The sequence below is a fragment of the Ictalurus punctatus genome, chromosome 8, assembly GCF_001660625.3.
Source record: "Ictalurus punctatus breed USDA103 chromosome 8, Coco_2.0, whole genome shotgun sequence".
Lineage (NCBI taxonomy): Eukaryota > Metazoa > Chordata > Actinopteri > Siluriformes > Ictaluridae > Ictalurus > Ictalurus punctatus.
In genome coordinates this window covers 19,155,221-19,169,202 of record NC_030423.2, presented here as the reverse complement: position 1 = coordinate 19,169,202, position 13,982 = coordinate 19,155,221, and the positions used below count along the sequence as shown (strand labels likewise).

General features: G+C 37.5%; 1 protein-coding gene across 1 annotated transcript in view; it reads left to right on the top strand.

Annotated features, from left to right (window-relative positions):
* nav2b (neuron navigator 2b) overlaps positions 1–13,982 on the top strand; it is a 106,746-nt gene that overhangs the window by 36,324 nt on the left and 56,440 nt on the right. Inside the window, exon 11 of the mRNA XM_053682374.1 lies at positions 11,644–11,739. Within this exon, the coding sequence (XP_053538349.1) occupies positions 11,644–11,739 (96 nt within the window). The remainder of the gene's footprint in view (positions 1–11,643; positions 11,740–13,982) is intronic.

Below are 13,982 nucleotides of genomic sequence, written 5' to 3'. Positions count from 1 at the left end.
TAGATTTTTTTAACGTGGCTGTGTGGATTTGCTCATATTCAGCCACAAGATCGTTAGTGAGGTCACTGGGTGAGGAGGACTGGGGTGTGCAGTCAGCATTCCAGTTCATCCCAAAGGTGTTCAGTGTGGACACTCAAGTCCTTCTACACCAACCTTGCCAAACCATGATGGGTTTGGGCCCTATAGATCCAGTGAAGGGAAATTTTTAATGCTACAGCATAAAAAGACATTCTAGACATTTCTGTACTTCCAACATTGTGGCAACAGTTTGGGGAAAAACCACATACGGTTGTGATAGCCAGGTGTCCACATACTTTTGGACCTACTGTATAGTGTACATCTGGATTTCTGTAAAGCTGCTTTGTATGATTATATAATGTTAAAAAGTGCTATACAAAGAAAATTTAATAGTAGCAATTAATTACTAAAATTGAGTTACTGAATAGTTTAGAACAAGTTTGAAAGAGTTGCTATGAATTCTATGGCTTAGTAATACTCATGAAATAAATATTAAATTGGTGAAACTTATTTTCATGTAGGAAAACAAATAAAATGAGTTGTGTTAATGTGACAATAATAGATATAGTTGATTTAATTAGAGAAATGATTTCATTCCTTATTAAGCGACTCATCTTAATGTATAAGATTCAATAATTGTTATGAATTGTACAGTTAAACAAATGGGAAAAGGTATGTAGTTATGAGAGTGAAGAAAGTAAAGCCACGGCCATTGATTGCTTCATGGAATGGATGGATGGATGGATGGATTTTAATGATCCCCAAGAAGAAATTTTTACTGGTTAGTAATACTTAATCTGGGATTGCTTAAAGAAATACATGCACATTATTAACTTTTCTGTCAAATAGATCCTGAGAACTATTTTTACTTTTTTTCCCAAATGTAAAAAGGCACCACTACTGTCGCTGAAATTTTATGAAATGTCTGACCTCCTCTTCCTTATGAGAGTCTCAAAATGGGAGCCAGACCACTGGCCGACGTTTATTCGGTTCTGATTTTAGCTCTCTTACATGGTGAAGAAAAACATCTGAGACATGAAAGATGACAATGCTGGTCCAAGCAGGTTTGTGCTATTTTTTTGTGCATACTTGCTTGACTAGCAAAGCCTTGATTCTGAAAGCTAATCTTGCTTGATTGTGAGCATTTAACATTTAATGACCAGTTATTACCTTTAAACTTTTCTCAGCAAGTTTTTCTAATTGCCATAACCTCCACCGTAAAACACGTAGCACGTCCAGACACGCTAACATCAGAGAATAAAAGAGGGGATATTTATACGTCTGGACGGAAACCATGACAATTGTGCTGTAATTCAAACACGCACTGCTTCTCACCAGCCTCTAGATGGCTCCAGATGTGTATTCATGTTATCCAGTGCATTTTTTTTTTAACCGTTTTTTCGCTCTAGTTTTTCATAAAGGCTTGAGTTGTCATAACCACCATATTCATTTTTCATGGTCTGTGTAAAATTTGAATTTCAAGTCAGGCTTATTATACCTTTAAGCTCCGTAACGCAGCCAAGTCTGCAGTGTGTGCGGTTTGATCCACCCCGAGCGGGTACCTTGCCCTGAGCGGTGGTTCTTTAGCGTGTAATTATCCGGCGTGCATGCCAGCTTTGTTTTCACACTTTATTCTTTATTTGTGCGTTTTTGCCCAAGAGCGCTGCCAGAAGCCTCTCGTGTGTTTTAAGCTCGGCAGCCCTGAAAATGATCAATTACATGAGTTTATGACTTAGAGCTGCAGAGTTTGGACCAAAAAAAACCCCAGCACATTGCGATTATATTGCTGCACATTTCAAATTCGATATACCTTACAATATGTGCAATAATGTGCTCTTGAACATGTCATTTGAAACAATTAAAATAATCCATGTTAAATAATATGTTTTCCTATGGTCAGGAAGCTACTAAAAATATGACCTCTATGAAGCATTGCAATACATTTAGCCTAACTGAAAATGGCAGGGTTTGTGAAAAATTGCATGCATACGCACACACACCCTCCCCCAGGTCCTCCAGCTGTCCCAAATAGCTATCCCAAAAAAAATTCCTGATGATTTGGAGTCCTTATGATTACACTCAGAGTTTGTGGAGCAATCAGTCAACAAAAAGATCAACTGACAAGTGCTGCTCCATGTCTCTGAGCGTGTGTACGTGTGTAGCCGTGTGTGTATGTGTAAGTATGTCTCATAAACCCTCAGGGCACCAGCGTGTGGCCTGAAGACACGAGTGAAGGGTCATGAGAAATATTCTGGGTTGCCTCCTCAGAGATGAGCGCAGCGAGGAAGAGAAGAGAGAGAAGCCGTGTCTCAAAACCTTGCTTACACAGGGGAAATTCAGTGTTATGAAGTGTAAACACTCATATTATATACTAGAACCAATAAACTGAAATGATCAAAAGGTGGATAAAACCAAGCGAGACTGTTGCTATATGGGTTTGGGTTCTAATTGAGATTCTCGTGATGTGATGATATGTAAAGCCTCTAATCTTAAGGTTTGACACAGTAAATTCCTCAGACTGGTGTTATGGTTTTCTGAAGTTTCCTCAGTTCCTTACTTCCATTCAACAGTGTTCAGAGCAAAAAATTAAGAAACACTTTGAAGAATAACTGCCAGGCTTTGCAATGCTAAGAGGTAGCGGTGTAACGATACACTCGGTCACGATTCGAATCACAGTACTGGCCTCGCATTTTGATTCAATTTGATTCTAGGAATATTTTGAAAACCATTTCAATGAAGAAACATTCTGAGTGAAAAGACAGTTTTGTCTGTATTATAAAACTAACTAAATAAAAAATTGTTATGAACAGGGGTTTATTGTTGTAAACAAAATGTACTACACGTTCACTATATCTTAAAAATAAATAAAGAAATATATAAATTCTCCCAAAAATCTGTTTGAATAAACAAATTCTGTAACCTGTAGAAAATGATAGATTAAAACATAATGAGCTCGGTAGCAGAAATAGAGATCCAAAGTCGGCTAAAATGCTCAAGGGCCTCTTTCTTCTGCACTGTAGATCACAGCGGCATGGGGCGGATGTTGTTTGAAAGCTACTGAAGAGCTCTTTTTAATGGTTATAATATGATCAAATAACATATAATGCAGAGCTATGGGGCTCGGAGTGCTTGATTACATATTTTTATTCCGTGTATTGTGCAGACTGGGACTGCTGGTGTTCAGACAATGCAATTGCATTAGATGCATGATTAATCGAATGCTGATTTCCAAAACATTTCCATGATGTACATCGTCACATTTATGCATCGTGATGCGTTGTCACCCCCCTACTAAAAACTATTTAAAGAATAAAAATTTGTGATATATGTAGATTTTTGGATACATTATAAACATGGCTGCTGCCAATTATTAATGTCGATCTATCCATCCGTCCATCCAAACATCTTGTGAAACTGCTTTGTCCTGGTCAGGGTCACTGTCCCATGAACATTGGACACGAGGAAGAAATACTGGAAAGGATGACAGTTAATTCCAGAGAATCACACACAAAATATATATTTGCACATTTACTCACACATAGGGGCAATTTCGAATAGTCCAAGTCCAGTCCAACCAGAATACCCGGAGGAAACCCACTTGAAGGAGCCTCCAGAAGACCAAAGACCACAACACTACATGGTTCCATGGTAATATGGCTAGCACTCTAGTCTCTGAATCCAGTGATCCGTGTTCATATCTTATTATGATAATGATTATGAGTCTTTATTGGTCACAGCAATGTGAAATTCTTTCCTTCACATATCCCAGCATGCCAGGAAGTTGGGATCAGAGCACAGGGTCAGTCATGATACAGTGCCCCTGGAGCAGAGAGGTCTGTCTTGGAAATCTTGGTGAAACCTGTAATCTGTTTCCCAAATTTCCTCTAGGGATCAATAAAGTATAACTATCTATTCATTTCTTTATCTATCTTCTATAAAACATGCCCACAAGAGACAAACTTGGAGAGGCATAGTGACAATGCAGGCTTACACTCTTGCTCTCTTGTTTAATTTTAGGCTTTGAATCGATCAAAATCTGGTCAGGAAATGTTTGGCCCAAGCTCAGTGGTATGGTCCAGTGAAAATTTAGTTCTGTGCTACAGAGAGGTTTTTAGTCCACACATGTACAAATAGCTCTTAATTTTGATGATGGTATAAATATTTAACTTGTGCTTTTAATGATCCTTCTATATTCCTCATCTCATGAGCCATACCTACCTACTGCAAGCCAGTGTACTAGGTAGGCAGGTATATAGTGTATGTATAGGGCATGAGTGATTTGAGACCGACATAGAAAGTGACAGAGGAGCAGAGATTTCTGCTGAGACAGAAAGAAAGACAGAATACACAGTTAGAACCTCCTTCATGAAACCAATAGCAACCTTTGGACTGAATGGAAATACGTGTTTAGTCTTGATGAGGCGTACGTGAACAGAGGAAGATATAAACCACAGATATGGCACATTTTCCCTCTGACGTCATCATCATCCTGGCAGGACTGGTGTCATTCATTACTATGTGAGAGTCCAGATGTCTTAGTTTCTATCCGACACAGACGGGGTGACTATATTACCTTAATACCACAGCGCTGTTGAGTTCTCATTTCTGATTGGTCAGAAGGTGTTGATTCATTCTCTATAACATCAGCCTGGATAGTAGCGCCAGCTGCAATGCAAATCACAGGTTTATGTTAATGTGCTCATTCTGATACGTTATAGTAGGCTAACTGCTAATTCACAGGAACTTGTATCATTTCCACAAGGAGTCTCCTGTGTAAGTGTTTTGTACAGTACCTTTCTGTAAGTTTTCCACTGTGGGAAAGTCTTCAAGGCGGAGGAGCGTTGTGGTTTCCCTGTAAAGTTACAGTGATTTTGTCTTGTTAACTTCAAAAGAAAGAAAAAAGACTGGTTGGTATTGGATCGACTGTTTATAGCTGCTAATAATAATAAATAATAAAATAAATAATAATCAGTCTAAGTGTGGGCAATTTGCTGTGGTATAAGAGTAATAAAATTCTTTGTGACATGCTGTTATTAATAAATAATCAACTTTCAGTGGTAACTGTAATTGTAGCTTCACATCATGGCTGAATCACTCCACCTCGTCATTAATTATTTTCCTATAACAACACTCCCCGAAGTGTGTTATTCATTACTTAGCAAATATGTGTGACGCTTTCTTTATGGTTTCCTTGTTTCGTTTTCAGTTCGGAATGGTTTAATATGAAGCATGACACTCATGTCATTCAGATTACATACAACATACAGCAAATACAATCTGAAACAGTTAAGGTCATTCCTAAACGGGAACGAGTTTTAACAGGGAATCTCTGCAGTTGTTAGTGTAACCTTAGATGCCCATTTTATCTGGAATCCTAGTTTTCTGCGAAACCACCAACCAGTTCACCACATGATGACAGGTCACGGTTCTCTGTAAGCAGGTTTCCATGTGAAAGATTTTATCTAAAAAAGATTTAGAGCTCTTGAATGTTTGCTAATGTTGATGATGGAAATAATAATAAAAAGGTTATCTTACAAAATATTGGCAACAATTTCCTGTGTGTGATTTTTACAGTCAAATTTATGAAATGTTGCAAGAATATACATTCACACAATGCAATTGAACATAAATTTACTGAACTAATGACACAATTAGGTTTTCCAGTGCTGGGGAAAGCAAGATGATGGCAGAGCATTGACACCGGACTTATGGAGATAATAATAATAATAATAATAATAATAATAATAATAATAGATGAATAGATAGAACGATGGATGGACTACAGTGCTGCAGTAGGGGGGAAAAAGCTATACAGTCATTTATACATGCTACTCATGTTTACACCCCAGTGCACCTCAGTTTGTTTCTAGGGAATAATACGGAGCTTATATTTTATGGAAAATTATACCACATTAAAGGGAAGTTTTTTATAGTTTCATGTGATCCGTTTCATTTTTACAACTGTGGATGTTTTAGCTAAGAATGAAGAATGATAGAAGAACTTGGTGGTTCAGTGGAAGAATCAGTGGTCCATTTTTGAAAAGTCGGAGAAGCGAATGACAAAACACCTCAAACAATTTGTGAGGTACATAAATTTGTGATGGAAATGCGTTAAACAAAACTGATTCAGTCATTCATTATTCTATTATTTATATATAATTATTTTGATGTAGCCAAACCCATCCATCAGCATTTTTTTTTGTTGGCAACGATATCCATCCATCCATCCATTTTCCATATCACTTATCCTACACAGAGTTGCAGGGGAGCTTGGAGCCTATCCCAGAGAACTGCCCAATGGACAGGGTGCCAACACACAGCAGGCACAATCACACACCCATTCACACACTACGGACAATTTGGAAATGCCAGTCAGCCTACAATGCATGTCTTTGGACTGGGGAGGAAACCGGAGTACCTGGAGGAAACACCCAAAGCACGGGGAGAACATGCAACTCGGGCGGAGGCGGGATTCAAAAACCCCCAACCCCAGAGGTGTTAGACAAACATGCTAACCACTAAACCACTGTACCCCCTGACAATTAACAATGTCATTAAATAAAACATTTTTATACCAAAAAATATACCTTTTTTTATACCAATCTGCTGTAAACAGCATCAGAAATTTGCTAACGTATATTTAGTAATGGAAACTTCTGGAAGCTTCTGATGGCATCCTAATCCCCCTCTCCCAGTCCTCTTGCCCTTTTGAACTGCAGTTAAATGAGTGGTAGAGGTCAGGGCCAATGAATAACCCAGTTTGAACATGTCATGTTACTGACAAACTAACATCTCACTGATTCTCTGCTGCTGTGCAAGTTGGCAAGACAATCATGTTCTTAAAAACTGACGTTTACGGTTTACCATAATCGGAGGGGAAAATCCTGTCTGAGTTTAAGGTTAAGAATAGCCTACATTACTTTTTTATTTTTTATTTTTTAAGAGAAGGGACTGGTGGCAGATATTTGACTCCACTCCAGCAGCGCTCTGCAAACTTGATGCTACAAGAACACAAGTTAGACCTCAGGCATTTCAGGGCTTTTCAGTTAAGAACCAAAAAAAATAATTAAAAAAAAATGAAACCTCTTTACACTGAATGTGTATGACAGGCCTGACACAGATGCTTGATTTATTTTATTCTTTTATGGTTTGAATCAGAAAACTTTGGATTTACATTTTTATGAAGTTCAAAAAAAAGTTAACATCCCAAAGAGTTGGATGATAAATGACGTGTATCTAAAGCAGCTCAATAGATAAGGAAAGGTTAAACCCTTCTTACTAATTTTTTCTGCCTTGTTATCTCAAGGTCATGACTTTTTCTATTTATTATTTTTTTTTCAAGATAAAAACTTTCTTCACAAAGAAAAACATTGTGATCAGACTTGTAGAAGTGTGTTGGTCAAAAGAAGACATCTAAATCTGGAAATAACTGTCATAACGGGGCAAGGTTCTCGTAAGTGGAAGAAAACATCCAGAAACTAGTTAGGTATAGCATTATTTTTACATGTCTATCTATGGTTTCAATATCTGGATTGGAAAAACAGCATTTTCTTAAGATCTTGAATAATAATAATAATAATATGTGATCTCGAGGTATCTTAAAGGAAAAATAATAATGGTGAACCATTCTGGACATCTGTATATGTAGATTCTCAGATGTTAAACTTAACGTTTATAAAAGTTGATCAAATTGTATATCATTATACTGTCAATCTGCATATATTTACATGTTATGTTATGGAATGTCTGAAAGATAAGTTCTTGTTATCACTTACGTTATAGCAGCTATAAACAGTTGTTTCCTCACATTCAAGAAGAAAAACAGTTGTTCCAGCAAAAAAAAAAAAAAAGCAGAATCTTACAGAGAAACCACAAAAAATGCACACACGCACATACTTTTTCTGTCCTGAACACTTTCCCATGTTGGAAAACTTAAAGTTACAGATTTACATCTGACACTGGAGACTCCTTCCAAAAAAATCTCCTTACAGAAAACTTCAAATCCACATTTATACATTTTTCTTGTTAAATATCCATTCTTTAGTTTGTTTACCATAAGGCGTTAATGATGTGTATTCACTATATAAGCATCTATGAATTAGACGGTACTATTATAGAAACAACGTGTTACAAGGAGTACATTAATAAAACATGTGACTTGCTGCTATAGAAAGTTAATCAAAACCTTCTGACCAATCAGACTTGAGAATCCACCAGTGCTGTGGCATAATGTGTTACAGAGCATGAACCATCACTTTTTTATTGCACAAGTCATCCATTAATCTCTTTATCTATCTACAAGCTCCTGATGAATCATTAGCGGCATACGTGCAGAAGGTCATGAATTATAACGTCATCATAAAAATGACCTGCTGTTTGGACTTTCTCCTTACCTCCATTTTTAACAAGTCTGAGCTTCGTCAAGTCTACCCAGTGTTTAACAAAAATAATCAGTAGTCACACATTTAAGTACAGGAGACAGTCTGCTTTAGCCTTGAGTCATGGACTTCATCACAAAAGGTGTGTGTTACAAGCTTCCTGTTTCACTTTAAATAGTCACTTCCTGTCATTTTGGCTTTTTTTTTTATTGTTTTGCTTTGAACTGACTTGAAATATGCTCTCATATCAGGACGCCTGTCATGTTCCAGATGAGGTTAATATCTATATTACATTAGGAAAGAAAACAATAACAGGAATATAATATAATTTGTGCAGTGTCTGTTTTATATACTTGCCAACTCGTGTCATCCTCTTTAACCATTTAAGTGGATTTGCCCTGAGGGTGGCTTTTGAGAACCCGTTTACAGCTGAATAGCACAGGCCGCTCTGGTCTATCCACCCATCCATCAACTCCTCCATTCACCCATCATCCTACAGCCTAAAGGCTTTCCCAACTGTTCTATCCTGCTGTACCTGGGCCCCTTCCTCTTCAAACTCACACTGTCTCACTTGCTTTTCTTTAACCACCTGTGCTTTTACTTATTACTTTTTTTTTGTTACATATTATAAAGGCTTAAAATGTATTGTAGTCAAGATGTCACTGTATTCTAGTAAGAAGCAGATGCTGAAAGCTGGCCAGAACTATAGTCTGGTGTTGCATACATATAACATATGTGGAGTGCAGAATAAAATTCAAAGCAAAATGTTTCAGAAAGATATATACAATGGTTTTGGTATTTAAGCTATATACAGTACCTAAAGCATCCTGGAGCACAATTACCAAAAAGCACAATTGACTGACTGTGTAGTATATAGGATGAAGGTAGGAGATAGTGTTTGTACTGTTTCATGCTTTTTTACTTGTACGAAATCAAACATTTATTTATTTATTTATTTATTTATTTATTTATTTATTTATTTATTTATTTATTTAAATCAACAACTGTGACTCAAGTGAAAATCCTGAATATAGTCAATTTTACAGTTAAGGCCAAAAGTTTACAACTTTCACTTCCTGGCTGATGTCTTGCATGAGGTGTTGCTTCAATATTTCTAAATAATCCTCCATCTTCATGATGCCTATTCCTGACACTATTTTCTGAAGTGCCCCAGTGTCTTTTGGAGCAAACCGTTCCCATGACATGATGCTGCCACCCCATGCTTCACAGTTGAAATGGCATTCTTTGGATTTCAGGTTTGAAATTAGTTTAAAAAAAAAAAAAAAAAGTTCTAAAAAATGGTTAATAATCGTAGATCATATAATAGGAATGTTTTCATTTGCTTAGATGTCATTTTTTGTGTAAAGTGTAGAGTATGGACAGTCTGAAAGTATGAGAGCGTATCAAAAGGTTAAACTCTCAACCTTACATATATTTCACCAAAAATGTTTATATTTATTTTTTTAAATCATGCCTAGGCTTTCTAAATTGTACCAAATTCAGTGGTAAAATCAGTCATTTTGGCTAAAAGCGCCTAAACCCTCACTAGCTAAATGTGTGGTTTCCTCACACAGTGCATGTCAAAATGGGCAAGTTGATGGAAAGCTTGTGGTTGTGATTCATGCAAAAGAAAACCATCTTTCAGTTCACAATACTCTATACTTATCCAAACTATATATAGTAGAAAATGTAACACTTTCACCATGGGAAAGGTTTTCCCAGGCCACTACATTATATATAATGCTGATGACAACCATGTGATATTACCTGACCTTGATGTAAATGGTGTAGGGTAACCATGTGAGTGATTTCAGCCAATGGAAAAGTATCCCTCATGTTAGGCTGACCCATCATGGCCTTCATCTCAGCACTGTGGCCAGCTGTGTGTCATTGCATCATGACTTCATGAGTAATTGCCTGCCCTGTTGATCTGGAGCACATGTTGCTGCTCGTTGCATCCCAGTGGCATCTCCATGTTACTTTTTCTCCTTGTTTGGGTCTCTTTTACTCTAACATGGACCTGAATTTCTTGCGACTTAGACAGCACACTCATTCAATTCACCTCCATTGTATGTGCCCCAGAGTGATTTCTGCTCTCCTGGCCTGGGATTATGTTGGATTATGAGATGATTGCTGAGGTGCTCTTTAAATAGGAGCAGTTCATATGTGAAGAGTTTGTGCGTGCACAGAAGACAGCTGGAAGTTAGTCAATATTTAGAAAGAGCGTGTGCCGAGGCAGAGTAAATAAGAGTGTTTGTCGAGCAGCTGTGGATCGATTCGTTGCACCACCTTCAGCATACAGGGTGCTTTTATTTTTTTGGAGGAGTCAACAGTAAAATATTAGCAGACTAATTACTGATAAAATGTGGCATTATGCCTGAATCATTCTGCTTATAGACGTGTAATAAAAGTCTGATAGAGAAGAACCTGTGTACAGTGCAGGGTTCGCCGGGGAGTTTTTCATCTCTAGGTCTCTTCTTGGACCTTCAGTGTGTTGCGAAAAGCAGGTAAGAGACTTTGTGTTGTACCACAGGTTTGTGTGGGCGTTGTGTTATCAGAAACTTCAATAGTACTGTGTTATGGTCTATTTCTAGATAAGGAGACCCACAATATTGGCTTTAATAGGTTTTAAATTGCTTTATATTTCTGTGTGTGTGTGTGTGTATGTGTGTGTTGGGTGTACAAGGTCCTCTAATATGGCTTTTGCTCTTTAGATATTCTAGATGATTAAATATGAAACATGCAGAATAAAACAGTTTATTTCATTCAAATTGAAGTAGCTAAAGCCAATTACAGTCAGATTCAAAAAGTACTTTTGCATGCTATTTGTGTGTGTGTGTGTGTGTGTGTGTGTGTGTGTGTGTGTGTGTGTGTGTGTGTGTGTGTGTGTGTGTGTGTGAGAGAGAGAGAGAAGTGTTCTGTGTAACATGTTGTTGCTCACATTACACATCACTCTTTTTGTGTGTGTGTGTGTGTGTGAGTGTAAGTGTGTATGTGACTGTCAAAAAAATTATATTTTTTTCAAAACAGTAACAATAAAAGAAAATTGATATGAAAAATGTAATATTTTTAGCTACAAATAAAAATACATTTATATTTCATTTGGAATTTTATTAAAATTCATAAATGTAATATTCTTAAATATGATTTTCCAGTGTAATATTTTATGTCTTACTAATTTTTCTTATTGTGTGTGTGTGTGTGTGTGTGTGTGTGTGTGTGTGTGTGTTTGTATGCATTTGTGCAGCTACATGACAGACGGAGGGTTCGGTGTGTATACACGTCGGACACACAAACACTCCTCCACGCTCCCCCACTGCGAGAGCCACACTGACATTGACAGGTAGGACTTGACCTTTGACCCTGTCAAACTTGACATGTCGATTCAAGTTCATGTGCACTGTCATACTCCTTCAGTCCCTCACACACGAGTTTTAAAATTTTTTATAATTCTAATGCATTAAAAATGGTAAAAACTGTAATGAAATATTAAGAGTTGATTTGAATATCAACACGGCCATAGTGAATATTAACGAGGCTGCTGTGAATATTAACGAGGCTGTTGTGAATATTAATGAACCCGATGATGAATATGGATGTCTCTGAGGTATCACATAAACCGTGTTTCGCTTTGCTTTGTGTGCTTTTTGTTTTTTTGGTATTTTTTTAATTTATGTGACAATTTTTTACAATAGTGATATCATTTCTCTCCTTTAAAGCAAGTGACAAAATCAATTTTGTGCAAAGTTTCATATCAAAGTATAAAATTATATTTATTGCATAACTCCAAACACTGTGCAACAACAAAAATAGAAGGAAAGGATATATTATTTATTAGTGGTTATTTTTATGATTAGCATGATGTATCAGGCGTACATATCAACACATGCCATCTTTAACTTCATCTTCACAAGGAAATACAGTATGTTCATAACATCTGTATGATCATAACACGTTCGGTCCTCATGTTGCAGTGTGTCTCTTTGTAGTAACAGAGCCTCTATTGTTTGCCTAAAAAATTTTAAACGCACACACACACACATAATCATCAGCTTGTATTTTCCCTCTTTTGGTTCTTAAACGTCTGGCTTGGCCTTGTTATGTCTATGTGTGTGTGCGTGTGTGTGTGTGGCTGTGTGTGTGTGTGTGTGTGTGTGTGTGTGTGGCTGTGTGCGTGATTGCCTGAAGCATCTTTACCAAATAACAATCCACAATGCACTCAAACCGCCTTTTCAGGAACACACACACACTCATTACACACGTGCATAAGTGAAACTAATTTGAGACAGCCGTCGGTTTCTTCGTTTTTAAAAGCGTCTGAGGGGAGCGTGACTCACTGACGGAGACGCCGCCGAAAAATAAGCAGATAAAACAAGAAGAAGAGATGAAAAGATAAAGCTCAGTGCGTACGAAACATTCGGATTTGTGTGCATTTGGGTGTGTGTGTGTGTGTGTTAGGGATGTCACAATACCAAAAATGTAGTAGTTGGTACCGATACCATCAAAAGTACACAATACTCGATACCAAAGTCGATACCATGGTGTGGTTTAAAAAAATATAAATGTAAAAGATAAAAAAAATTTAAAACTCCTGGTAGACGACATCCTCTGGCTGATACTGGCAAAAAGAGAGAGAGAAAGAGAGAGAGGAGGAGGGATATTTTAGTTATCAAACACTTTCTGACAATGACTAATAAAACAGTGCCGGTGCTAAGGTGTACTCCTAAACGCGTGCGCGCGCACGCACACACACACACACACACACACACACACACACACACACACACACACACACACACCTTATACTCTGAATGCAAGCATTAGTTTAAATTCACTGATATGGTGGCAGGCCAAAAAGATTTATTAAAAGCATTAACATTTCAGTAATTATTTCTGACATTATTCTACATTTTACTGACAGGACACGGGCTGAATGGCGATGCATGGTGGTCCATTAGGAGGTAGATTATAACATTCCAATGCGTTAACATCATTAACAAATAACTGGTTATCGCAAACATTACATGGAGCATAACGCTAGCTGGTTTCACTGCAACAATGCCAGCTGCTTCAAACAAACATAATATAGGGCCGTCTTTCAGGTGCTTCGCTAAATTCCAGGTGTTTCCTCGCTTTGTTTGAAATGAACGATAACATCGGTTGCACACCGGCAACCTAGACTAGCTTTCCTCTCAACGAGCTTTCCTCTTTTTTCTTCTCAACGACTCAGGGGGGAGCTAAAATTGTCGCCATTTTCTGTAGCTTTTCCCGTGTGCTTGTAGGCGTTCTTCTTCTTCTTCACCACTTGTGCACTGACTAAAACACTTACGCGTATTTGCTGCCCCCTTCAGTTCCAGAAGAATTGCAACCTCCGTACCTTCATTACCAACGGTACTAACGTTACTGCAGAAAAACAAGTACCATCACGTTTTAAGAATGTTGGTACCGACTTGGTACCGAAGTATCGGTTCTCGTGACATCCCTAGTGTGTGTGTGTGTGTGTGTGTGTGTGTACAGTGACGTAAAGGGATGTTTTATTAGAGTTATTAGATCTTGATGGGATGAAAAAAACATTGAGGATTTTGT